We start from the raw sequence: 27931 nt of genomic DNA, 5'->3' as shown, positions 1-27931 counted from the left end.
GTGGGACATTTCTAGTTAAGATGGCAGACTGAACACCATCATTTATTCCTGCGTCCCCAAGATCCCACTAAAACAGTATGTGGATTATTAAAAAAAAAAAAATCAATAAAAATCAATCTCTCTGCAAACAGCAGAGAGAACAAAGTTCTGGAAGTCAGAGAGAACAGAGGTGAGTAATGGGTACCTGCCTTATCAGATACCAGAACCTGACTCACACCCAGGGCCAAGGGGAGCAGGGTCTGGTTTCAGTCGCAAGCCTCTGGGGCTGAGAGCTGGCAGCACCAGGACCCTCAACCCGGGAGATGGAACATCTGCTCCAGGAGAACAGGGGTCCCCAGATCTTTTCCCGTAGCCTGCACAGCTGGCAAAGCCCAGAGACTCCTTTGGTGGGGAGGGAGAGGGCAGCACACGGACGAGGCTGAGTATAGAGAAGCTGGTGTGCTGCCGCAAGCCACCTGGTCTCCTTCTGCAGGATGCCCACAGCCCTCCCCGCGAGGTTGGTGGGGCTGACCAGCACCCTGGAAGACACGCCTGAGCAGGGTAGGGGAGCCCCAAGCTGCTGGCACCACCCACACCCCTAAGGGTCCCTCAGCCTCTGGGTGCCCTCACCTAAAGATGGGTAGACAGCAGGGTCACCAGACAGGCCAAGAAGACTGTCACCACAGAAGGCAGAGCCCAGACAGACAGACAAGAGGAGCTTGGGGGAGCCCACTGCGCAGGAAGAAGGAAACAGGCAGACGGGGCTGTCTCCAGAGAGAAGGGCGGACAAGCCATCAGACGTCAATCATGACAGAAGGCAACCATTGGAAGGCAAGGGCACCACACCCCAGGATTCCGAGTGAAAACTGGTTCCCAGGCTCAGTGGACTCCACAGTCACACAGTAGAGTCCTCAAGCCAGAGGGTGGACCACATTGTCACTCAGAGGGCAAATGTCACCTGCTTCACCGGGTGACCTGTGCCGGGTCACCTCCCCCAGACGAGGCGCAGGGGGCTGCAGGTGAGAGCAGAAGGCACCCAGCAAACGGCACCCCCTCTCTGCCACCCCAGGGTCGCCTCTGCGCCCCCCCTGGTTCCGTCCCCAGGAGAGTAGCGTGCCGTGCCATGCTGGGAGGCGGCCTGCTGCCAGCAGGGCTCACACCCAGTCGTGAATCTGACACACTCCTCCCCAGCATAGATGAAAGGGGGCTCCTGCCACACGCAGCCCGCAAACCTCAATGCCCACATCCTTCTCTCCAGAGTGTCCCGGCATTCGTAATTGCATCCCTGAGGCCCCTGGTTTGGTGAGGTTTGAGTGAAAAAACAGGAGAACTCAAAGAAGAAAAAGAAAAGAGAAAGTAGGAAAAGAGAAAAAAAGAGAAATCAAGAAGTGGCCCAAGGAGTGAGGGATGGAAAGCAAAGGGGAGTTGTTCTGTCTTCTCTCCAGATGCAGCCAGCCCCTCGCCCTCCTGCACAGCCAGACGTCCCGCAGCGGGGCCTGTGTGCCTGCAGCTCTAAAAAAAGCCCAGAGGAGATAAGCAGCACAGCGCTCTGCTCGCGGAAGCCCCGACGTGGCCAGCACAGCCAGGCCCTCCCAATGGCTCCCAGCTCTAAGACACCAAGAAGCCAGGCTGCAGCTCAGCTCCCAGTGCGGCAGCCCAGGCCCTTACAACCAAAGATGAAGGCCAAAGACGGGGAGTGACATGGGGACTGATGAGGCAGAGGGGCTGGCTGACGTCACAGAAAGCACAAACGAGAGAGCAGGGCTTGTCTTTTCTCAGGAAACACCATTCTGAGGCACAAAAGCACAAAGTCCAAAACTTTATCCCCTAAAGAACTGCGTTTGGGGGAAATACGCGATGCGCTATTTTGTAAATCCCACCCAGAGGTGAACTCATGGGAGTCAAGAGGGACTCGCAGAGGCTCTGACGGGAAGTGCTGCACGCCCAGGTCCGTCCTGAAGCAGCAGCCTCGGTCACTCTTCTCCCTGAAGCTCCAGGTCCCCCAGCGGAAGGATGGATGGGCACGTGAGCACTGCCTCGGCCCTGGGTTTCTGAGGGTCAGCACAGCCCAGCTCTTCAGGTCCGGTCCGAGCACCTGAGGTTCTTGTGGACAGGAGTCACGCCCACACGTGCACCTCACATCCGGCAGCTAGGAGGCCGGGACTTGCCAGCTGATTCACGGCCACACGAGCCCTCCCTCTGTGGCCAGGGCCCATTCACCAGGCTCAGCAGTAAGGATAGACACGTGAGCATTAAACATGAAGCAGGTTTGGGTGCTCGATATAGGAAAAAGCAGACGTGTCTCTAACCATAACATACAGCGTTAAAAGAAAAGCAGGCAGATGCGAATCCTCACCAGAGGCTTTCTCAACGTAATGTAAAGCATTTTTGCTGTTATGCTTTCCTGCCCTGGCTGGTCTTGCTTCATTTTCAACAGCAGCCTAGGACGCCATCACAAGGGCTTCTGGGCTGGCAGAGTGGAGGTGGTCACACCAGAGGAAGCAGCAGATCCCAGACTTTGGGGATCCTGAGTGCAGCAGGAAGTCAGAGTGCAGTGAAACAGAAGAGGGGTGAAGAGCATCACAGAGCCCCTCCTGTGCTCCACACAGTGTGCCTGAGACGCCTGCCCTGCCTTCTGGTCACCTGATGCTCTATCAGGCTGAGCAGCCACGCGACGCCAGAGAGGCAGCCCAGGCTCAGAGGACAAGCCAGCTGATTGAGGCCACGCGGCCAGTCAGAGGCAGGCAGACTCACTGCGCCCAGGTCTGCCAGGCTCTCAGCTTGCTTTGGCTCACCTGGGCCCAGTCCTCATCGGGCGCTCACTTCTTTTCATACGAAACCCAAAGTGGGAGGGCAGGAAAGGGGCCCTCTTGAATGGAACAAGGAAGAGAAGAAATGGGACAGGAAGACATTGAGCCTTTGTGCCACACGCGAGGCTGCTCCTGGCACCACCACACTCCAAGACAGAGGCAGTGGGAGCTCACAGATCTGACGGGAAGGGGCCGAGGAGTGGGGGAGGAGCAGAGAAAACAGGGCTGCTTGCAGATTCACAGGAAGGAGGGCTGGAGACCAGGAAGGACTGGAGAAGATGTTTGCAATGGGCAGGGCTTGGAAAGTAACACCTTTTACATTCTGAGTGGCAATAAATCTTCAACCGTGGAGGCAAAGTAGGAATCTGAGGATTCTTCAGCCCCACACCCAGTGAAGAAGGCGGTGACCCAGCAGGAGAGGGCAGGACAGCGCCCTTCTGGTCCAGAGCTACTCTCGGCTGTAAATTCACCTCCTCTCCCTAAGCGACTCTGAGGCTTTTCCAAACAGCTCATAAACGCACATGACACCTGCACGGCCTCCACGGATAAAGCTGTAATCACCCTCAGGCTGGGAAGTGATGTGGGCTGCAGACGTCTAAATGTGGCCTGTAGGTCACAGCTACTCACACAGGCCTGCAGGTGAACTGGATGGAAGGAAGTGGAAAAATTCTCAACACTTGTTTAAACTAAGCAGACAAACTATGGGAATCTTTTTTAAGTTTTTCAAACTGCTGGATTTTACTTTGATGTCTTTTTGATCTATATTTAATTTTTCTCCAAAAATTAAAACGAACAAGTGAACAGGAAAAGCAGACAACCTATCTCGCTGGTGCACACGGGGACTCAGGCTAGCAGACACGCACTGCCCGCCCCGCCATGCACCCGCGCGCCCTGCAGCAGCCAGGGGGCAGCCCAGCCTGTGGGCCAGGCCTGAGCTCATCACTGAGGACGTCTCTCCACCCACCTGGCAGAGGAGAACAAGGATAGTTCAGAGAGTTGAGATGGGCACCAGAAGGAGGAAACCAAAGAGAGCTCTCGCCTGTGTACTTCCACAGGAGGCACCCTTAGGAACCACCAAAGGTGGCCTCTAATCCTTTATTGTACTCCCTCCAAAACCCGGAAGCCCCAGCTTTACATTCAAAACACACAAAGGAGTATCAAGTGAGAAATACTACAACTAAGGCTTTGTTACCTGGAGATCTGTTTATGAAGGCAATTAATGGCTTCCTGCGCCAATGAAGGGAGATTTCCGGAAGCTTTCCCTGAGGTCACATATGTTCTCCTATTTGTTTTGGCTTCACATTTCCTCCCAGCAAACCAAACAAAACAACAATAACAACAAGACAAGCCCGGGAGGCAACATAAGCGTCAGGCACCAGCCAACCTCAAACAGCTCTTCATCCAAAATTCAAGGAGTGTCAAGAAACTCAATAACCCCTTTGACAGCATGGTGGTCAAATACCCTTTAAGATTTGGGAATCCATGGCTAAGGCCAAACCTCACTTTTTTTATTAGTTTGGATAAGTTCGCTAGAGTTTCTGTAGTTTCTTCAAGATTCCAGAACTTTCTTTTAAAAATTGCTCCTTTGTTACATAGCTTTGAAAAGAAATCTCCCTAGCTCTGACAGAAGCACATGTTTATAGCGGTAAATGTCCCGAGGACAAGGGAGCAGCATCTTGTATCTGAGGAACTTGTGGAAGATGCTTCTCTCTAGCACAGCACCCCATCGTGAGGATCAGCAGCCATGTCTCCTGGTGGCACAGAGGTTCATGACATTCTCGGAGGCTGCTGTTTCCTTATAGCACACGCGAAGAGCAGAAAGGGGTCCTTGCCCCATAACTGACATGCTGGGTGACCTGGGAGAGCGGCCGTGCCTCTGAGAATCCCACTTTCCTCCTGCAGAAGACGGAGGTGCCAACAGCAGCAAAGGCACTGGGTTGCTGGGATGAGTAAATGCAATGATGGACGGAAACCCTCAGCCCGCCACTGAGTTAACAGTAAGGGCTGAGTACATGCATCCTGTTTCACTCAGGGTCTGTTTTCCTCCACTTTGCTCTTGGACACTGGGGCATTCTCCTCCAACCCCTTCACTCAGTTGAGGACAGTCTATACTGCCCAGTGCTGAGAGAGCTCACCATCCAGTTCTGGAAACCAACACCCAATGCGTTCAGTACAACGTGTCTTTTCTATAACAAAGACACATTCTTTGATAATCAGGAAAAAAGTCTACTCCTTTAACAAAATTACGATGACGTGGAAATGAATGACTTCAATGCTTTTCAAGTTCCCTATAATCCAAGCACATGGCACCGGTGGGGGTGACGTGGGACAGCTCTCACTCTCCCAGATGGCCATCTCTCACCTTCTCTCCTGCCCCCTAACTCTGAACTGAGGACGTGGCTTGCTAAGTTGGTGGGACACCTGTCCACAAGCCCTGCCACATCCTCCCAGCCATGGTGTCTGAGCCCCAAGGCCCCACCGGGAAGGAAAATGCCAACCCCCGGGAAGGGCAAAAGGGTGTGGCCTCATGGCATGCCCCTGCTTCACACAGTGAAGACATATGATGCTAACAGTGAACCGCACTAGGAATGTCTATGTCTGAGTGCTAGGCAAATGGTTGTGTGTTCTCTTTTACGGTACCACAACTTCACAAATAAACCTTAAAAAAACAAGAAAAGAAAGAGAAATATGAAAAGAAGGAAAGGCTTGTTTACGTGTAAGAAGTGAAGAGGGCAGGTGAAGAACTCAGAATGGGTCCAAAATAAATGGCCTTTTGGCTTTTTCTTTCTACGATATGGACTTTTCTAACGAGATATTATCCTTGTATGAATTATCTAAAGTCACAATTCGAGATGGCACAAGAATAAAGGGTCAGACTAGTGCTTTTTCATTTGAAGTAAGACTTTATAAGGACTAACTGTATTTAAAAAGTACCGTTATCAGAAAAAAAAAATTGTGTTGCGTATCGTGCCATTCACAACCAGGAACAGCCAAGAAATGAGACGAGGTCAAGGGTGAGGAGGCCATGGGGCACTTTTCCTCCTCAAAGAAGTGTGTGTTCCAGGGAACAATTCCCATGGTGAATGTTGGAGAAATTCCCGCAAATTTTATAGATCTCTATATATATCAGCTTGTTTTCACACTGCCAAGTGTCAAAAGAGTACTTAAGATTAAACTCAATTGTTAGAAAGTGTGCCACAGCAAACTGAGATTAACATAAAAATGCACCGAAAAATGTTCCTGCTCCCCTATCACAAAAACACGGCTTTCAAGAAATTTTCAAATTAATTTGCAAACTATTATATAGACTGAGATCAATATTTCTTTGTAGAATGTATTTTACAGCAGGTTGGAATGACCATCAATGGAGTTTTAAAGAACACCCTTCACTTTAGCAGATTCTAAGGCACGTCTCAACACACAGGCTTCCTGATCAGCGTTTTACGCCTACTGCTGTGTGAGTGCACCTCCTTTCTCTGCCGGCTGCTCATGGACGCTGCTTATAGACTAGTTTAGAATCATGCTGCAAACCCTGACCACGAATGATGCAAGAAAAAAAAAATTGCTAAAACACCAGTAGGCGCAGCATTATCCTTCGACTCTGACCAATGGGAATCTGGTTACGAGCGAGAGAAACAACTAGCTTCAATTTCACGAGGGCACCCTGCCCCATGCGCCGTCTCTCAAGTTGGGTCGTTCCCCTAAAGGAAGAGAAGGGGTGTAACAGACCATAGGGACTGTCCTACGACCCTGAACTGTCATTGTCACATACTGTCTTTAGGACTAGTGAGTGGGACATTGAGACATTTATTCAGGAACTATTAAAAATCACATACATATATTTGATCTTTATAAGACGCCTGCAGAGAAGGCACTATTATCCCCTTCTGAGAAATGAGAAAAGAAAACTGAGACATTGAGCAACTTGCCTAAGGTCACAGAGTCAATGGGTCACCAGGATTTCAGGTCCCCTCCATCCAAAACTGAAGTCCATGGTTTGTCTTTATGCTAAACCAGGAGTCCACATAAGTCTCAACAGGCAGGGTGAGCTTCCCAATCCAGAAAACTAATGTGAAGCCCACCTCTCCAGGGTTCACTGGAAAACGACACACATTTCCCACCTTTCCACGGCCGATCAAGCTTTCTGAACATCCCTCCCCACCCTACACCTGGGTGAGCACCAGGAAATTGTCTTAAAATGCCCAGCTACACAAGGACTCAGTGTGTAGGCAAAAAATAACACTGGCAAAATGAACTCCAGAGAAAATGCAAACCAGCACTGTGTACTTTACATGGGCCAGAAGGAAAAATTGAGCATCTTCATCTACTATTTTAAAGCCCCCTCCATGGGCCCCAGTGTCCTGGGGTAAAGAGTCTCCTCTTGATGGGTGGGAGTGGAGGGTGAAGAAGCAGTGTGACGGTAGGAGAGAGAAGGGAGACTGTGGGCATCCCTGCGGGGGGCCAGGGCCCAGCCCCAGGGACACGGAGCGCCTTCTAGGAGCACTGCAGGGGAACAAGGGGGCCATTGTGTTTGGGGAAAGGCCAGAACCGATCCTTGGCAGCCCTCAGAGAATCACTATGCAAAGAAAGAAATCTCTTCTTTGACACCTCAAGACTCACTTCCAGCTCCCACTTCTTTGGAAGGGGTTGGGGAAGGTGAGGCAGTGGGGAGGTTTGACGGGGCCAGGGCGGAGGCTGGGGTAGGTGAACCCCCCTGTCCCGGCCAGCCCTGCCCACAGAATGAGCGAGTGTAGCAGGCCACAGGAAGGCTAGGGTCCAGGAGGTGCCGCAGAGCAAAAACCACAGAGACGGAGGCCTCAGGGCCCGGAGAAGGCAAGGGTCCAGCAGAGCTGCCCTCAAAACGCCGGCTGAAGAATCCATGTGGAGCAGTGACAACAGTTCCTTTACACCCCAGGCCTTTAGGAGCGTCGTTTTATTCTCAGAAGGCCCAGTGGCCTGTGAGGAACAGTACTCTGGGTTGAAATCCTGGAGGACACTAGACAGCAGGAGGTGAGATGTTTTACAGAAAAGGAAAAAAAAGTTTCCACGGCCACACAGATTTGGAAGACATTGCTTAAAGCATAATATTTGGAAATATTACAGATAGAATGAGAGATTTATAATCACAGTGGATGCTTTTTTTGTTAATTAAAGAATGTAAAGGTGCTTACAAGCCAATCTCATTGACTCACTTCACCAATGAAATGCCTGCCCCATGGACAAAGTGTGACCTGCCCGGGGTCCCACGGCTAGCTAGCAGCCCGGCCACACCACGGTGTGGAGCTTCTGGTCCAGCTCAGCACCCTTGCCCACAGGCTCTCACGCAGATCAGGGCCTGGGGTTCTACCTCCCATGAGCAACTTGCACTCCTGGAAGAACACACACTCTAGAGCTCATGACAGAAAGGATGTGCGTTTCTCCGAAACTTAAATAGCATCAAGCCCAGGCCCATTTCATTTCCAAAACAGATGCCCCAGGAAAAGAGCACCTGACTTCAACGGATCTGATAACACACCCCCTTTCTCTCCATACTCCCCCAGTGAAGTGGAGCCTCAAAGTGCCCCTCAGGGGAGCCCGGCCTCACCAGGGCTGGGCGCGCTGACTTACCTGTGCTGGGCATGTGGTTCACGCGGGCAGGGTTCAGCAGCTCCACTGGCTGGTCTCGGCCAGAAAGTCCATCTGGAGGACAGAGAAAATATGTGGCTTCAGAGGCTGCTCGCATTTCAGTGAAAATACTGCATACTCAGAGTCTTCAAGGAGCGACTCCTTGCAAACAATGGAAATGGACGCGTCCTTACTTTTAAAGGAGAACGGTTTTAATTCCATCACAGGTTATTTTTACTTGCTGAATCAGAAAACGAAAGCCCCTTTGCATAGAATAACCAAAACAGTCCTCTACTGAAATAGGCCACACAGACTTCTGGGCTGAGGGCATCTGGCTCAGCCTCGTTGGTTTACTTCAGTTCAGCAACCACATTATACCTACTTGTGTTTATCAGAAGTCAGCTTTTCTGCACAGCCCACAAACATTAAGATAATAAAAGCAGAAGAGCCACTCAGCCTCCTCCCAGATACGGACCCAAGGCCTGGGTGCTAACAGAAACACAGCCCCGGGAGCCCAGTGCCAACAGCTGTGGGGCGTGCTTGCAGGACAGCCAAGGAAACGGACTACGACTCACAAATACGCTTTTAGGGAAATACTTGGCCAGGTATTTACAAGCGAAGGAATCACGTCTTTTGAGTCCACTTTTAGCTTGTACTCAGACTGACTGCAGAGCCGGAACTGGCTCCCAGCCACACCTACACCTGGAGCGCGCTGCATGCAGACTGCCCAGATCCTCCACATTCTCTCAGGCAGCGGAGAAAGAAAACTCTGGCGAAACTTCCAGGAATCACACTTTTCTTTTAAAATTAGCTTCTGACAAGCGGTGTAACACAGCCTGCAGTAACAGGCACGTCCTCACTGATGCTGACGTGGCGGTCATCCTCATTACTGATTTCGGGGGAAAGCACTAGTGTCACAAAGCAGCCATCAGCTCCCTTAGCCAGACTCTCAAATCACGACAAAAACAAATAACATCAGGTCCACTGACTTTGTAACAAAAGCTTGCTTTTTACCCTAAATGGATATTACCTTGCACAGCCTGCAAATTTCGTGTTACACAGCCCCTAGTGTCTTTGGAGACATGCAAAATCCGAAACCCCGAAGAGATCAAAAAGTGCGCTCTGAGATCTGAACCCGCCCGAGGAAAGGAGGGAGACATGAGGCCTTCTGAGGTGCCTGCCACGGAGGCCTGCGTGAGCCACGCTCACCGCACCCAGGGGAGAGGGACGGAGCTGCCCAGGCCTGCCGCCCGCAGCAAGGGTGCTCCAGGGCAGCCCAGAGGACCAAACACCAGTGCCTGGAGTCCCCTCGCCCACACCAGCAACGTTCTCCCCGACGCTGGCAACTTTAAGACGTTAAACAGCTTTAAGAAGATGCGAGGCACTGGGGGCTGAGACAGCCCAGGCCCCAGAGTCAGGAGAGGAGCAACAGGCCCGAGCTCTATCTGGGAAGCAAACAATCACCCCAACCATCAGCACCGATGGTTTTGCTCAGGAACACGGCCCCGCAAGACGCCTGGACCCTGAACGGCAAGTCCCACCCGTGTCGCAGCAGCACCTTCACTGCCACCCAGAAAGAGACCTCGAGACACGGGTGGGAAGTTCTTATAAACCTTTCTTCCTGAAAATGAACACATGGAACTTATTTCCTTTATAAACAATTCAGAGAAGCATGTCCACATTTTATAAAATTCTAGTCCCATTGTAAACACTTTCAGAAACACCAGAAGGTGCTCTTGAAAACCCTGATCTAGCTTGCCGTTCTACCCTGGGCTGGCGTCAGGAGCACGGTGCTCAGAAAGCGGTCCTGTCCGCGGCTCGTCACTGGGATCTGGGGATCCGTGGGGACTGGAGCGTTCTTTGTGGCTCCCACTAGCCAATACATGTCCCCTGAACTGCCCTCTTCCACTGTCACCTCCTCAATGTCCACCTTCAGATTCCATCTGAGTGAAAGCTCTAGAGGCAGAAACAGTTTAGGAACCCTGAAGCCAGCGCAGTGTCCTCGTTTTGCAAATGAGGCAAGTCCAGCTTCCAGTGGCAGTTAGAGGCAGCCCGGGGCCAGCATCCCAGCTCACGCAGTGACCTTTTCTCGAGTTTGGGAGTGAGCTGCTTACGTCTGCCCCCAGCCCTGCAGGGCTAATTACTCCAAAGCCATGTGCACAAATGGTGCATAATATATTCTACTTTGACCCACGCTAAAGCAGGAAGATGCATCAAATCTCAGTGCAATCAACTCAGAGTGTAAGTTACGGATATGTGGTATCAGTGTATTCATAAGTATGGCCCATGTGTTTTAAATCAATGTATGGCTCAGCTGAGTCAGCTCACACGAAATTTCTGGGCACTTAGACTGGGGTTAAGTCCCAGCTAGTCATCAGAAGTAAATTAATCGTGTGTATGAACTAGCTGGCACACCAGAAAAGGTCGTTTGATAAGAGCATGATGGATTCCATATATAAGCCTAAAGCTTGACAGGCCCCACCCGGTTCAGTGAGAGGGACACTGCTGGGCTGGCTGGCACGGCACCCTGTAAATTTAAATCCTGACCCTGACAGTTTCACATCCTTGTGGAATGATGTCAGACTTAGAAAGATCTGGAGTGAAAACCACTCTGACTTGCATTAGGTTAATATTAAGCGCCTCGCCTCTCCAGAGAAGGGCCACCATGTGAAACTGTCTGAAAACAGCAGGAGGGTCTCTGAATACATATGTACTGCAGAGGAGCCATCATGGACATCGGCCTGTCACGCAACATTTCCAGCGCAAAGCAGGAAGCAGCATGAGCCCTCGATAGCTGGAAACATCACCAGCAGCCCTGTGCTGTTCTCTCTCCTGGCTCCTCTGCAAATCACCATTCACCCAGACACCATAAGCAGACGCCGCATTCCTCATTAGGAAAGAGGGTTACAGAAGCCAAAAACTACAAGGTATTTTCACAGAACAGTGCTGATGGAACAGCAATGGGCAGGCCCTGCCCCACAGAGCTGGGCAGTGCCCCAGTGCCTGGGAGGTGTCTCTGGGCAGAAGCAAGCAATGGCACAGTCACCAAGCACAGACCAGATGCAGGGAGGTGGTGCACAGAGAAAGGAACGGGTTCCTGGGTATCCAGACAGGCATCAGTATCTCCTAATACTGGCTCCGGAGGCCTAGCGTTAGCTGGTTCGGGTGCCCAGACCTCAAGTCTTGAATGTACAGCCCTGGGCATGTGGTGAGGACCCCAACATCACAGGACAAAGACCCAGGCTTGGGGCCACTGGGAGCAGAGAGGCATGCAGGGCCCTCCTCTAGCCTCTGAGGATTCAAATCTAATTACCGAGAAAAGATGCGCCAACTCCCCATGACCCCTGCAGCGGGACCCTGTGTGTGTGGGTGACGGGCAGCACCGATGCGAAAGTACACAGACAAGAAAGTTGGCCACGCCGACGGAGTAAAGCAGCATCATCGCTCTGCATCACGGGTACCAGAGCCGTATCTAAACATACGTGGAGTATGTGGCCGTGCCCAAGAAGACAACACTCTGACCTGTGAAACTACGCACAACTGCTTCTTGATATTCTATTACTTGAGACACCACATTCCAGAGTGAGCTAACAGGAAATGAGTAATGAGGAGCGTAATTTCCACATTTACCTGCCTCTTTGTTGAAATTTCTAATACTGGGGAGAAAGCAGTGGTAGGAAACTAAACACTTACATGCAAGGAGACAGGGAAGAAGGGAGTCAAAGTACCACTTCCCCTCGGGCCATGGAACACTGAACACCAGCTGCAAGCAGGCTTCCTTCCTGAGCCATCTCCACCTGAGGATCTCACTGTGGAACCCCACTGGTGGGACCATGGTACTTCATGTCCTCAAATGGTGTTTGAATTAGCTCAGGGAGTAGAAGATGAGCCCCACATGCAGAAGAGGGGAAGCTGGGAGCACGAGTGTCCTCCGTGTCTCCTCCACCATGTGACTCACCACGAGTGTGCACACAGAACACAGTCGCACACTCAAATGGAGCTGACTGAATCACGCTTGCAAAGGAACAGCACGGTCAGTTTCGGTATTATAGGATCCAGCTTAAATGTCATGGTTCGCTGTAATTCAGTGTCCTCCCGATGGACACAGCTGGCTTGCAGGATTCCACCGTGTGATATGCGGGAGGTGTAGCTAACTAGAATCATGGTCTTCAGAGCCGCAGGGACCTTCCAACCTGCCCGGCCGTCCCCCCGCCTGAGCGCTGCGCCCAAGGCCATGCAGTGAGTGCCCCTACACCCCACTTCTGTGTCACAGAGACCAGTCACAAGCCTGAACTGGACCTGGGGCAAAAGGTTACTCACCAAGACCAGTGCCATTCAACCCAGGGCTTCAAATCACAAAGGCCGAATTCCCCCTGGCCTCAGGAATGTGCCCTAATCACGATTAAGATAGAGGGAAGAAAGGAGGAAAAGAAGAGACAACAACAGGAAAAAGAGAAGAAAAGGGGGAAAAAAAAGAAATGAAGGCACATCACCATTATAATTTATGCCCTCCTTCACTTTTCAGGCCCACAAGGTCTTCTGCAGAACTCGCTGGAAAATCAGGCAGGTAGAGAGCCACAGGCCCAGGGAGGCCCCACAATGAAGACCTACGCAGCAGCCAGCCCCGGCCCATCCCAAAGAGCACGGACCAGGGTCAGGGGTCAGACCATGCAGTCACCCAGTGGGTACTCGCATAATGCAGACACTGGGCAATTTCTATGACAACTCCCACAGAATCTATAGGACAAAAAAAAACAAAACAAAAACTACAGATACTGAATGAAAAGGCTCAAGCCCTTCCCTGAAACACATAATTAAAGAGGATCTGCATTTTACTGCCAACAAGAAATGACGGTTCTTGGACCAATAAAGATAGGACATGAAAAACACACACACAGGTTACCTAATGACAGATGGGGAGGGCAGGGGAGGGGAGAGAAGGGAGGAGGAGCGGAGGAAGGAGAAGGGGAGGGGACGGGGAGGGGAAGGGAGGAGGGAGAAACTGTGTGATTCCCACAATTGGGAAATAGTTTCCTAACCACCCCCCACACTACCCAGCCTACCCTAGTGGGATGAAGGGGCATCTCACTGAGGTTAAATTTGCCCTTTTCGGATGACAAATGACACCAAGCATCTTTTCACATGGTTACTGGCTGTTCTGAATTCAAGTCTTTTGTCCATTTTTTTGTTAATTGGGTTGTCTTTTTCTTACTGCTTCAGAGGAATTCTTTAAAAATTCTGACCAGGAATCCTCTGTCAATGACATGTTGCAGACATCATCTCAGAGACTATGCCTTCTCTTTCCTTAAGGTCGCATTTATCAATCTTTCTTGTAAAGCTTATTTACACTTTCTGTGTCAGATTTAAGAAATTCTTCCCTCCCTGGAGGTTGCAAAGGTATTTTACCATACTGTCATCTGAAAGTTTTGTGGTTTTCCCTTTTATGTGTACATTTCTCTCTGATATTGACTTTCGTATACGGTACGAGACAGGGGTTTTTGTTTTTCTGTCTTTTTCCACGAGAACAGCCAAATGTCCCATCACCATTATTAAGATGTCTTACTTTCATCACTGATCAGCAACATTAGTTCTGTCAACAAGCCTGATCTCTGTCCCACTGGCCAATCTGTTTATATCTGTGCCAATAATCATACTGTCCTAACTACCACACCTTTATAGTAATTCTTAGATCCAGCAAGGCAAGAATCCCTTTTTTCTTCAGAATTATCTGGGGCAATATTAGTCCTTTATTCCACGACACAAATTTTAGAATCAGCTTGTCAAGTTCCACCAAAAAAAAAGAAAAAGAAACCTCTGACCGGGACTGCACTATATCTAGAATTTGGGGAGAAGAGAATCTTAAGAATATTACGTCTTCCAATCCATGAATTTAGAATATCACTTCATTTCATCTGTCTCAGAAAGTTTTAGAATCTTGAGTGTAGAGCTCTTGAACATGTAGATCTATTCCTAGGTATTTGATGTTTTAAGTAAAATGTTATAATTGGTATTTTAAATTTTGATTTCTGTCTGCTGGTACATAGAAATACAATTAATTTTTATATATTGGTTTTGTATCCCAGCATCTTGCTAAACTTATATTCATTCTAATCATTTATCTGAAGTTGTTCTGAATTTTCTACATGCAGAATCTTGTCACCTACGATAATCACAGTTTGTGTCTTCCCCTCCAGACCTCAGGTGTTTTCTTTCTTTTTCTTGCCTTATTCTATTGGCTGGGACCTATGGTATTATTGAATAGAAACTGGGATAGAGGACACCTTTGTATTGTTTCTGATCTTACTGGGACTGTTTTCAATGTTTCACCAGTAAGTATCAGGCTTGCTGTGGGTTTATGACAGATAATTTTATTAGGTTAAGGAAGTTCCCCTCTATTCCTAGTCCACCAAGACTATTTTCAAGTCATATACGCATGCCAAATTTTATTGTTTTCTTGTATCAATTCATATTAATAAATAATTTCCCCTTCCATCTGGAAATATGGTGAAATTTCTTTTCTCACGTCAAACCAACTTTGCATTCCTGCGATAAACCAACTTGGTCAGGTCCAGTGAGTTTTGAGGCAGAGAATAAAGTCATACAGATATTAAGGGATTCCAGCTAGGCCAGCTAGGATTCCAGCTAAGGAGCTTTTCTACTTTTGACTCCAAAGAGTTGGAGACCTATCCCCACATTTCAGTCTTAATTCACACTTCATCAGTGGTCATGAATATAAAAGACTTAGATAATATTCTCAAATGTGTTTAGTGGGGATTGTTTAATGTAGATGAAAAAAGTGAACTGGGGGTGACAGAGCTGCATGTCACCCGCTTTATGTAACAGCCGTGTACATATGTCATCATTTTAACAGAGCTGGTTCTCAGACACACAGTAACGGAATCTCGGGTGTTGGCGGCAGTAATAATTCAAAGTCTTTATTCTAGCCAATCTTAGTATCCATTCTTATTTTTTTATGCAAACTTTTTACTTTAGAACAGTTGTGGATTTACAGAAATATTAAAAATAATACAGAGAGTTCTTGCATACTCTGCACCCCGCCTCCCCTCCGACTGACATCTTACATTAGGATGGTGCGTCTGAGTTATCATTAACTCAAGTCCAGACCTCATTCAGGTTTCCCCAGTTTTCCCTGATGTCCTTTTGCTGTCCCAGGACCCCATCTAGGAATCCACATGACATCTAGGTGTCACACCTCCTGAGGCTCCTCTTGGCTGTGATAGTTCCTCAGACTTTCCTTGTTTTTGATGGCCTGGATCATTTTGAGGAGAATTGGTCAGGGTTTTGTCAGATGTCCCGCAATCGCGGTCTGTCTGACGTTCTTCTTGTGATTGGAGCGGGGTTGCGTGTTTTCAGAAGAAAGACCACAGAGGTGAAGCGCCATTCTCATCACATCATGTTGAGGGTAGAGACCACCAAGATGACACATCACCGTTGATGTTGACCTTGATCGCCTGGCTGAGGTGTGTTCCTTAGGTCTCTCCACCATGAAGCTGCTCTTTATCCTGTCCATCAGACACTTAAAAATTACACGAGCTTTCCTTCTCCCTTACTTCTCAGGAGTTATTACAAGATGAGCAGACCCACTCAGGGAGGCAGCGTGGAACACCCGAGACAGAGGGCAGCCTAGGTCTGGGTCCCAAAGGAGAGGGCAGGAGCCAAGGTGCAGACAGGAAGGGCCAGGCCAGAACCATACCAGAACCGCTGCTGGTGCTCGGGGAGAGCGGGGTGTGAAGGCCCTGAAGTCACCAGCCTGGTTCAAGCCAGCTCTGCCTGCACGCAAGCCGTGAGCCTGGCCCTCAGTCTGAATTTCTCAGGCTCTCTGAAGCAGGGCCAGCCACAGGCCTGCTTGGAAGATGGGTGTGAGAGGTGGTTCTGCATCTCAAGGGCTATCCAGGGCCTGGCGAGTAGTCAGCACATTTCTAGTCATAAGAATGATGGTATTCCTCCCCCTTCCTCCTCTTCCCCCTCTCCTCTAATCTTCTGTGAACTCTAATCTAAGAGGGAACTTGCTAGAATGTCTGCAAAGGAAATGAGTTCCTCCCTAGTAAATGTGTGAGCCCCAGTGTCTGGTGCCGGCTTTCATGCTGCCGCTGGGATCCGCTTATTGCTCCCTCATACGTGTGTGACAAGCAGGAGGTTCTGGAGGGGGAGATGGCACCATTTCCTGGACTGGGGGCTGGGCACTGTGCCAAGGGAGGCGGCCTCGAGATGGAGCAGACGCGGTGGATACACTATGTTCTGAATGGGGGGGCCTCAGCTGAGAAGGAGGCGTCGCGCCCTTCCTGTCATTTCAAATCTGGAACCATCTGCAGTTCTAGAAGGGTGAAGGCGGCCTCCCACCGATGTGTTGGGGATACTGAATGCGTATGTGCCCGAGGGCTGATGTGGAACAGCAGAGGCCCCAGGTACCCTTAAACTTCAACTTAATGAGAAAAGTCAGAATTCGTGCAGTAGGAATGTGTGTGTGTGTGTGTGTGTGTTGTTATTAAACTCAACGCGGGAAAAAAGCTTTTTAAAACAGATTAGCCTTTACAAGGACAAACAATTATGAGGTTCTCTCTTCTAGTGAAAGACATTCAGGACTGTCTGTGACCTGAATGAAGATGGAAGGGAAGCCTGTCTGCTTGCAGGCCTGGTCTCAGGAAGACAGCCTCCGGGCCAACAGCACACGGCAGGTGTCTGTGAGAAAGCACTGCGGGCAGAGGCTCCCCCGCTGAACACTGCCCCATCTTCTGGAGGGCCTGGTGGGATGCACGATTATGCACAGCCCCCCTCACATAGCGTGCAAGTCAGGGTGGAATTGCGGGCGTGTCTGTCCGGATTCAGCAGCCAGCATGCCTTCCCAGGATGTCAACGTGAAGTGACAATTCCTGCCCCTAACCTGAGTAACCTATGGACCCGTTTTACTGGAAATTTGATCCCCTTATTCATTTAAATGATAAAAGGGGACTCAGTACACAGAAATGTCAGCTCATACATGGAAATGATTCATCAGGTCAGCAAAACACTCAATTCCCCCTTCCCTTGACCTGAACGGCTCAGAGGGGTCTCCAACTCCCACTGCAAGCAGAACTTGCCCCTCCTATCCCATCTCCTTCCTCTCTGCTCCCAGCCTCCTCTGCTGAATGCCCCTCCATCCCTCTGGGCCCCCCCCCCCCCCCAATCCCTCTCCTCCATCTCACCCAGCCCTCGTCCTCCCTCCCTGACAGCCCACCTCCAGCAGTGCCCTGGGCCCAGCTCAGACCGCACCTGCCCTGACGCTCCATAGACTCAGGCCAACCAAACGGGCACCTCCCTGGGTGAGCTCTGCTGCCAGCCTCCAGAGTCCCAATCCATTAAATGTTTCTTTTCTTCGCGTGCAAATTATTGAAAAATACCAAAGTTCTGTAATAAAGCTTGTGTCTGCCCATTAATATGAATTAAACTTTAATGAGGTAAGTGCTGTGAATTCCTGAGGCACGTCCCACACAGTTTATGTGTATTTATTACAGAAAATGAAAATGGAAGATATATTCTTGTTTCTAAGCAATATTTTTTCCTTCAGGAAAATCAGGCAGACTTTTAAAACGTCAAGGCTAATCTATGGAGTATTCTTGTCTTCCTCTAAAAATCAAAACTAGCTCTAGCTGCCGGTTATAGGAAATATGAGTTTAAAGGGACATGTTCAAGGGAGACCAGGGGGCTACGATGTGCAGGCGGGAAAACTCCAGGACAAGTGGCCCAGCTCCTTCACGGGGACGGGGTGACCTGCTACAGGTTAGAGATCTCAGACATGTCAGTCAGTCACGTCTGCATCCTGACTGGAATAGACAATTGTCAAAAGACATTTTTTAAGACAACCAGTAAAAATTGAACAGAGCTTGCGTATAAGATGATATTTGGGAATTATTTATTCACTTTGTTGAGTGTGATAATGGAAATGTATCCGTTAGAACCACAAAGAAGTATTTATGGGAAAATGCTGTGGCATCTGGAATTTGTTTTAAATGCTCCAGGAATTAAGGTAGAGAAGGGGGACCAATGAAGTGGGAATGGTGCAAAAGCTCAGGATTTTCACGGCTGGAGATGGGCACAGGGGGACCACTATATGAACTAACGTCTCTCTTTTTTCCTACGTGTGTGAAATTTTTCATAATAAAACTTTTCAAGCGATGCCAAGAATAAAGACAAGCCCTCATTTCCTATTCCATAGCACTTGTCCTCCTTAACATCTGTTCGATCATCAGTCTAACTAGTTGTCTCACTAATAGTCGTAACAATCTTCAGGTTATTACCAGCCCTAGCTGTGCAAGCAAGCAAACGGTCCCAGTTAACATTCCACGCAGCAAACAGGTCCTGGGCAGCTGAGATGTGACGATGAACAGGACACGGGGCCCTGCCTAAGTCCAGCTGAACTCAGCTCGTGTGGGCAGGGCCTTGGCCTGCTCTGCACCCCGACACGGGGTCTACGTGACGCTGGCCGGTGGACCCCCCAGGCCCTGCCCTGCTTCTCTTGCACCCCGACCAAGGCTTACTTTCTAACACCTGAATTCATGAAGGGCAAACAGGCCCAAGCGTGCAAATGGCCTCGGCCCCAGACGCTGGACACCAAGCAGGATGGCTGAAGCTAAGAGAAAAGAAAACAGGGAAGGAAGAGTCACAGCCCAGGACTCGGGAGTTTTCTTTGGGAAAATTCAAAAGTGGAAAACTGCTGCCTCACCTACACCTGTTTGAGATACGATCCACAAAACCAGAGAGCTTTGGGCAGGAGGAAGGAACTACGGCGAGCCCTGACCACCAGCTGCAAGGAGGAATACGGATAATGCAGACCGCGCACAGTCATGAGCCCCCCGAGGGCAGAGTGGGGCCTGTCCTGTCCCCACAGAGTCCTGGCCCAAGCACACAGCTGGACAACGCTGACCAAGCGAGTGACAGAGAAGGGACACGAGGGAGCGAGTCAAAGAGAACAGCTTTGCGGGTGGGTGCTGCTGGAGTCCGGGCAGCCGCGTTCTGGAAGGTCAGATGAAGCCGCACTCCGTTCTCTCTGGCTGGAGGGGACGTTTCCTGGAGGGAGCTTCTCAGGGAATCTTTCAGACACTTCTCCAGGGACTGGTCTGGTCCTTCTCCTTGCTCCCTAAGTGAGACAACACCAAGATGGACAGCTCTCAGCTGCTCCCCACCGAGCAGCACAGCCCAGCTCAACCGTTAATAAGTGATTTAGAAGATCAGGAGAAAATGTCCCAGCCTGCCTTTGAAAACAGATCCGTCTCTGCTCCGGAGAGGATGTCCATCTGCCCTGTGGGGAGGATGCAACCGGCTGAGTCATTCCCAAGCTGTCTGTAGAGTCCTAGAGGCGGAGGAGGGGAAAATAACCTCGGAAGTAAGATGAGCAGATTTCTCAGAGTCTGTATAAGAAATAATACCCAACAGAATTGACACGGGGCCACCGCAAAGAACACACAGCAAATTCGTACGTATCTCGATGACTAACACGAAAGTTTTCTGGATGGGTTCCCTTGGATGAAGTTAGTAAGGACAAAAAGTAAGGTAGTTATCAGCAGACTGGAAATTAGCTCTGCTATGTCTGGTGCATAACCACACTTTCTCCCACTGCTCAGACCGACCTGCGCGTCTGTGAAAACCCGAAGGCAAACTTTCTAAGTGTCTCCATCAGGGCGGTTTTTCTGCAGGCGTCTGATTTTCTGGACTAATGCCTCTTAACTGCCAAGCAGCCTAATGAACAAAATTCCTACCTGAATTCAAGCCCTCACCTGGACAGAGCGACTCCTGCGAGGGAGGAGGCTGTGTCCTGGAGGTCGCGCGGCCCCCTGGGACCTGGGGTCAGACAGGCTGGCTTCCACCCATGTACAGGTTCACTAGTAATCACGTTACTTAACTCAGACTCAGGCTCCTCATCTGTTAAGTGGAGATGTAGACTGATGGAGGGAGTAAATAAAACACCTCCTCGAGAACAGAGCACAAAGTATGTTCCTCCCACACTTGAGTGACGCCAACTCACAGTCCTGCCAGAACACGGGACGTATGTGTGGTCCCACGTCAGGCCAAATCTGACTCAGGCCAAATCGTCTCCTGAAAATGTGAGTCAGCAACTAAAACCACTTGATGGATGAGCATCCTCCCAGAACACTTTCCACAATGCTGAGCATTAAAATTTAGCTGAAAGGTGTTTGTGGTTAAGTGACAGGAAGCCAGAAAATAGGTACATATTAATAAGCAGCTAACGAGTAATGAGTCACTAACTCAGAACAATAAACCAAAAATGGCTGTTTAGAGAAAGTCTGCGCAGCTACCTGCGCTAAGTCCACGGCTGGATCGCGTTTAAGGGGGAATGCGCCCCAGGAGGCCTGGGCAAGATGGAAAACAGAGCCGGGGGCCTGGCTCCCCCTTTCTCCAGCAACACTGGCCTTTAAAGCATTTCCCGTTCTTAGAGAAAAAGGATTCTTTGCCCTGCTTCCTTAATGCAACGTTTCAGAAGTGTCAGCACCTGGCAGACTCAGGTAATGCTCCACCACGCTAGGCATGTAGGGGCCGGGAGGAGCCGGCCTGACCCCCAGTGCAGCTGCCCAAGGGACACGCGGCCCTGGTGGTCCGCTTGGCAAATGTCTGCTGACAGCGTGCTGTAGTGACGGCCAACAGGCACCCTGGGTTGAAGGACTTTCTCCCCGAGTACTCTTCAGAACAATATTTACTTCAATTCACTAAAAGCATATTTCATCTTTCTAAACTATTATGCTCGCCAGATCTTGCCAGAACTAAACAACAATGCAATAAAGTCTACATTCTAAATTAGAAATAACAGCCCACTTATATCGGGCACTAATGATGAGTCAGACACTCGTCGGACTGTTTCATGCACATTAGCTCATTCAGTCCTCACAGGGAAACGAATGGCATAAATACTATTACTGCCCCATTTTAAAGACGATGAAACTGAGAGAGACAGAGAGAGCATGAAGGTCATCTTGATCAAGGTCAGAACCAACCGCAATTCTGTCTCTCCACACTTACCCAGTCAAGCTACAGGGTCCATACCACATCATTCATTCATTCATTCATTCATTCAACAAATTTCACTGAGCTAGCTATTGAGCAATTGTCATTGCCGTGTTCTAACGTGTGAAGGGATACAGCCTTCAACAATATTGAGTCCATGCACCCCAACCTTCCACACATGAAGAGGAAATGACACACGCACAAGAGATCACGTGGCATCATGTGCTGGAAACAAAAATCACATGGGTAGAATGTGATTGGGGGTCGTTCCTGTACATAAAGTGACCAAAAAAGGCCCTTGTGAGGTGGTGACATTTGAGGAGACACCTAAATGACACGTGAGAAGGCGCCGTGTAAACTCCCCCAGGGAAGGGCATCCTAGACGAGCGAGTAGAAGTTTAGGCCTGCGGTGAATCAAGCCTGGTGGGCTCCACGCAGCAGAGCCGAGGAACCAGGGCAGAGCGGGAGGAGATGGGGTCAGGGAGGCGCCAGGGCCAGGCCACGGGTCCTGAAGGCCACTGGGAGACTTGAGTTCTGTCTTTTGCCTTAAAGGCTCATTTCAGTGCCGTGTGGAATGTCCACCAGGGCCAGGGAGCAGAGGGTCATTGGAAGCAGGAATGAGAGCAGGGCGATTTCGGGCCCAGGGCTCAGAGGAGGGGGTTGCCACGGAGCTGGGAGAAGTGGTCCGATTTGGGACCTATATTGATCCATCAGGACTTTGGATGGGCTAGATTTGGGTGTTGCAAGGCAAAGCCATTTGCTAAGGTGCAAAGACAACAAAAGATTGACAGGTGGTATTATGCTTGGGGGAGAATGGTGGAAACCAAGAAGGCACATTTTACTGACCTTGTTAATTCTAAGAGACCTACTCGTCCTTTTGAAGAGCAGACAGAACTTCAAAACTTCCTCTGATAGTTACTTTATGACTTTCTCACCAAAAAAACCCCCAACAAAACACCAAAATGATCAGGATTTGTGTCAATGGTTCAAAATTCACGTTAATATATATTTTCGTCTAGACTATTCCACTCATGCTGCCAGTCTGTAAGTCCTAATGCTGCTCCCCCAACCCTAACAGCATTGTTTTGACTGCTGTCCTACCTCCCACCATCCAGAGACCCAGCAGCATCTTCTGAAATATTTATTAATTTCTTTAGCTGAGTTGTTGGGGAAAAAAAAATAGTGGGAGGTGGTTTAACGTTAAATGATACACACTCCACCCAGAAATCGTGTGTCAGGAAAGAGAGTGAGTAAAATAGACACAAGTGGTGAAGTATGCGTCATTTATCCGGCTGGGCGCTTCCTAGCGGTTTCGTTTCTCTTGCCCCACTACAGACGAGCTTCCGCCACTGAAGCACGGCACCCAGCGGGAGCTCTGTGCTTCAGAACACGGCCCTGGGCTGGGGGCATGGCCTCGGGGTGCGCTGCTGCTGAGCCTCCGGAGCATCTCCCTGGGCAGCCTGCAGCACCTGTCACCCTGTGAAGTCGCTACACGTTTCCCATTGTGACGCACAGATGTTCTCTGGGTAAATAAAGCACACTGGTTTAATTCCATTTCTCTGACAAACACTGTCAGGAGCTGAGTGCTCCAGACACGGCATCAGGTGCTGGGAGGCCCGTGCTGACTGAGGCACAGCGTCCGCCCTCAAGAGACACAGGCCTCAGAGGAGACGACCAGGTAATAGCACCATTTCATCCTCAGCACGCAGCCTCCAGCCCCGGAGACGCATCCAGAGACCCTGCACTCCCTTGCCGGAACCAGTGGGGGTGACAGCGACTTGCAGACAGTGCCAATGTGACCAGAAACTCATGTCCATGTGACTCGAGAACTGCCCACCATTCCCATGGCCCAGTCAGGGCTACCTGTCCCCGTCTGAGGCTTGGGGCTGCCATGGGCTTGAGACTCCCTCTAGAAGCTCACATTGGGGCAAGAGCAGTAGGTTCACAATCACAATACTGTTCCAAGTTGCAGGCCACTGAGTGGAAGCATCCAGAAGTCCCAATGGTTTCAGTGCTCCTCTCAGCAGTGACACCTGACGTTCAGCTCTCCTGACATCTCAACCTTTCTCAGAAGTGGATCTCAAGGGATCCAGCCCTTGAGCGTCTAGGAAAGGACCTTCCTCCCTGGAAGCTGCCACGCTCCACCTAGCTGCCGGTACACTGGATGGAAAGACCATTTTCCACAGCCTGACCCCGGACTGTCACGTTCCAGGAGGGCCCTGCTGTTAGGGCTCGCAGCAAAAGGAAGACAACAGAAGATTGTCTCGTGAATGACGCCAGGGGAAGCTGCGGGATCTGGGACTGGGTAAAGGCCTTCCTCTGCCCGTGTGGTACCCTCCACCTCCAGCGGGCACACAAAAGGGCCTCCTCAAAGCCACCTGGTCCTTCTGTAGTCCTGAGCTCACATGTGCTCACACGAGCACCAGGCCGAGGGCTGACGGGAGAGCGAGGGAGGGTCTTTCAAGAGGACTGGTTTCTGTGTCCTAAGCTGTAAACCACTGCAGGAAGTTTTCTTTTCCTTAATTTTTGTACGACCTAATAATATACAGCACATTGTTTTTTAAATTTTCCAAAGTTTTTAAAACATAATTTTTATAAAAACAAGAGGAGGACACACAAATTACGCCTCCCAAATGCCCCAGCTGTTAGCCTTTTAGCTGATTTACGGAGATTTCCAGTCCCCCAGGGAGGTCGTGTGCAGCTACGACCACAGTGTGACCCACACACTGTCTCCTGGTTTATGCGCTCACAGGCACCTCCCTAGAGAAAGCCTAGAAAATGCTCTCCCCACTGCACAAGGCTGCCAGCTATTCAAAGGTGTAAATGTGCATTCAAGATAATTGCATCTTCTTATTTGATTCAAGAATACCACAGCACACCCTCCCTCCAAGAAAATGAGCTTTTCTGGGTCCTCTGAAAAGCTGGCGTGCAATCTGTGGAAACACTGTTACATTTTTGTTACACACAATATGGATACACCCTACAGATACAACTTCCCCCAAATCAAGACGAACTAAACCTTATCATTATTCCTTTTGTAACCGTTTTTATACACCACAAACTTCACTTTCTAAAAATACAGTGATTACACTGAATCGTGTTCTATTTTAATCTTCTAAAAATAGAGCTACTGACAGGAGCAGCAATTTGCTCTTAGATGTTAACTATGCTGCTGTCGGTGACAGGATATGGATCTCTGTCCTTTTTATATTTTTCAGTCTGTGGTTTCCGCACGACTACTGAGCAGTCCCGGGCACCTGCGGCAGGTGGCACTGAGGTTCTGGCTGCGAATGCAGAGCTGGGTGCCTGGCACCAAAGTCCAGACCCGCTCCCAGGGGCCCTCGACCTCACACAAACGACAAGGCCAGTCTTCGCCTCATTTTCCACATCTGCAAAATGGGTGAAATGATACTCTTCACCTCCAGGTGAGAGGAATAGATTAGGCCGCCGCATAAGCCACCGGCCTGACACCCAGCTCATAGGACCTGCGCACAAACAGCAGCATCACGTGCCACGGGAACTAACACAGTGGGAGCCGGTCCTCCGACGTTCACTTCCACCAGCAGGTTGCTAATTTCCAAGGTTTCAGAAATAACTAAAGAGGAAAATCACAAGACACAAGGGAAAGCACAGAACAGCAAGGAAGCTTTCGCTTGCCAGAGCCCTGATGTCCCAGGGGAGTCTTCCTGTCAGATGGACAGACCGATGGGCCTGACTGCCACTCCCTCCCTGTTCCTCCTCCAGAGGACAGACATGGCCCCACGCCAAACCAGAAAGAGGCAGACTATGTCCAAATAGCCAGTACGTTAAAAATGGCTTCTAAAAACAAACTTTCCAAATTTTGAAAGCTTCACAGTTCTAAGAACATATATACCCAAATTTTTAGACTATAATCGCTTCTTTTTTCTTTCTTTTATTTTGGTGAGGAAGATTGGCTCTGAGCTAACATCTGTTGCCGATCTTCCTCTTTTTTCCTTCTCCTCAAAGCCCCAGTACATAGCTGTATATCCTAGCTGTAAGTTGTCCTAGTTCTTCTACGTGGGACGCCATGTCAACATGGCCTGATAAGTGGTGCTAGGTCTGTGCCCAGGATCCAAACCAGTGAACCTCAGGCCACTGAAGTGGAGCACACGAACTTAACCACTCAGCCACAGGGCTGGCCTGACTTCTATGTTTTGTAATGGAGTAATTTTTGAATTAAGAAAAAGTAGAAATAAAATCATTTCTCTCCTGCTCCCCCCTACAAGTACATGCCCATTGTTACCATCCAGATTGTTCTCTACAAGCAAACCACCAGGTAACACTCTGCTTGCCCTTGGTTCCTGAAGAAGGGCCCACTGGCCTAGGAGGCTGGAGGCTCCCCTGGCTAAGCTGCCCGCTGTGCACTGCCCAGCGGGGCCTGGGGCAGAGCGGGGGCCTGACACACACTTCTATGCCCAGAGTTTACCTCCTTTATAGATACATGAATTGGTGACATGTCTTCATCATCTCACAAGATATTATAATTCTTGGAATAGATCCATTTTATATTATTCAACATTCAACGCAGATGAAAAATCCCGTACCACTATGTTAGTTTGCCAACAATGAGCAGAATTGTGAGGCAAAGGAAATCTGTAGAAACTACACCAAAACAAAACAAAAAACAGCCTTTCTTAATCTGTAAGCAATTTCTTTGAGTTTTATACCTGTAGAGACAGATTATGTCCGACATGTGGGCATGAAGGCAATCGCTAGTTAAAATGAGCTCCCTTAGGTGGGTACTCGGTTCTGACTGATCCAGCATTAAAATATCCACACAATTAGGAAGAAGGCAAGCCTTCGATTCATCCACAAGAGAAGAGGAAGCGGAAGGTAACAGTGGGGGACTCTGAGCTGTTGGCTGACACTCTGAGTTACAGGGACACTGGTGGCAAAACCAAACTCACACCTTGGAAAACACAGGTCCTACTAGTGTCCAGAACACAGAGTTAAACAGAGTCAATCTCAACTTCAGGTACCTGAACCTATCTTGATAGACCTAATCAGTAAGGACCCCTCACCCCCTACTTCAAGAACATAGAAATAGTCAGTATAAGATACATTAAATCCTGCCCTAATATTATATACAGAGTTGAGCTTAAAGAAAGAGAAGATCCCAGCTACCAGGAGGGAAAAGCAAAGAGAGTACTCTGAGCAAGTGCACTCAGATCCAGCTGCCATCCCAGGGTGATCAGAACTGGCCCCAGGGGCGGGCGGGAGTGGTGGCCATGAGCTTGGCCCAACAGAGAGCTGGAACTGAGAGCCCTGCATAAGGATGGAACTCCAGAAGGGCCACCAGGTCTATGCCAATGGGGCTGGACAACTCCACCCCCAGCCAAGGAGGCAGGAGAGGGTGGCTAGAAGAGGCTCCTCAGAGAAGCCGAAGCCCCAAGCCTGCGCCCACATGGGTGTGGCCTCCAGAGTCACAGGACTTGAGCAGTTCTGAAATCCTAGGTCTAGGAAGTGAGGCAGAAACTAGTCCAGAGCCTGGAAAGCCCTGGAGCCCCAGGAAAGCAAAGACAAATGGCTTTCCAGGGCTATAGCCACCATCCGGGGCACGGAGACACCCAAAGGAGGAAGAACCAGGTGAGGAGGGGGCGGGGGAGGAGGGAAACACCCTTCTGCTGATGAGGAGTTAACAAGGAAAACAGAAAGCCACAAATGGTACATGGAAGCAATCCACTACGCTAGAATCAGTCAGACAACAAAACAGAGAAACAACTCCAAAATACCTACAAAGAATAAAACAATATGGAAAAGACTACAAAACATGCATGTGTTTAAAAAGTAAGAAGTTAAATGAAGGAAAGAAACAATTATAAAAGACAGGAACCCTAGAAAAAGAGAAATGGAAAGTTGTGAAAAAGAACTTTTTAGAATTGAAAATAGCAGATTAGATACAGCTAAGACAGAAATAATGAATTGGATGATAGATCTAGATAACTACATTGAGTGTAGCACAAAAAGGAAAACAAGATAAAGGAGGGGCTGGCCCAGGGGCGCAGCAGTTAAGTACGCAGCACATTCTGCTTCTTGGCAGCCTGGGGTTTGCCAGTTTGGATCCCGGGTGTGGACATGGCACCGATTGGCAAAAGCCATGCTGTGGTAGGTATCCCACATGTAAAGTTGAGGAAAATGGGCATGGATGTTAGCTCAGGGCCAGTCTTCCTCAGCAAAAAGAGGAGGATTGGGAGCAGTTAGCTCAGGGCTAATCTTCCTCAAAAAAAACAAAAAAAGATAAAAGAGAAAGGCTGGTCCAACACAGATCTACAGTCACAGGGAGCACAACAATGTTTTGGTCACAATGGACCATATATAGGATGTGGTCCCATAAGATTAGTACCATGTGGCCCTTGGTGTGTAGTAGGCTATACCGTCTAGGTTTGTGTGAGGACACTCTCTGACATTCACGCAACAGCAAAATCCCCGAGTGCCCTTCTCAGAATGGAACGTCATCATTAAGTGATGCACAGCTACGGCATGAATTCCTGCATTAAAGAATG

At 49.5% G+C, this 27931-nt stretch overlaps 1 protein-coding gene across 13 annotated transcripts in view; it reads right to left on the bottom strand.

Annotated features, from left to right (window-relative positions):
- The window catches only part of HDAC4 (histone deacetylase 4), a 291136-nt gene that overhangs the window by 170997 nt on the left and 92208 nt on the right, over positions 1 to 27931 (bottom strand). For 8 of the 13 annotated variants that reach the window (XM_046642734.1, XM_046642737.1, XM_046642736.1 and 5 more), the window contains exon 2: positions 8397 to 8468. In XM_046642734.1, coding sequence (XP_046498690.1) covers positions 8397 to 8468 — 72 coding nt within the window. Of the gene's footprint in view, positions 1 to 8396; positions 8469 to 19113; positions 19741 to 20146; positions 20318 to 27931 lie in introns of those variants that run through there. The other 5 variants (XM_046642744.1, XM_046642742.1, XM_046642739.1 and 2 more) reach the window with 4 other exon arrangements.

The sequence above is a fragment of the Equus quagga genome, chromosome 17 (genome assembly GCF_021613505.1).
Source record: "Equus quagga isolate Etosha38 chromosome 17, UCLA_HA_Equagga_1.0, whole genome shotgun sequence".
In the NCBI taxonomy this organism is placed as follows: domain Eukaryota; kingdom Metazoa; phylum Chordata; class Mammalia; order Perissodactyla; family Equidae; genus Equus; species Equus quagga.
The sequence above is the reverse complement of the archived record's forward strand: the minus strand, read 5'-3'. Positions and strand labels throughout refer to the sequence as shown.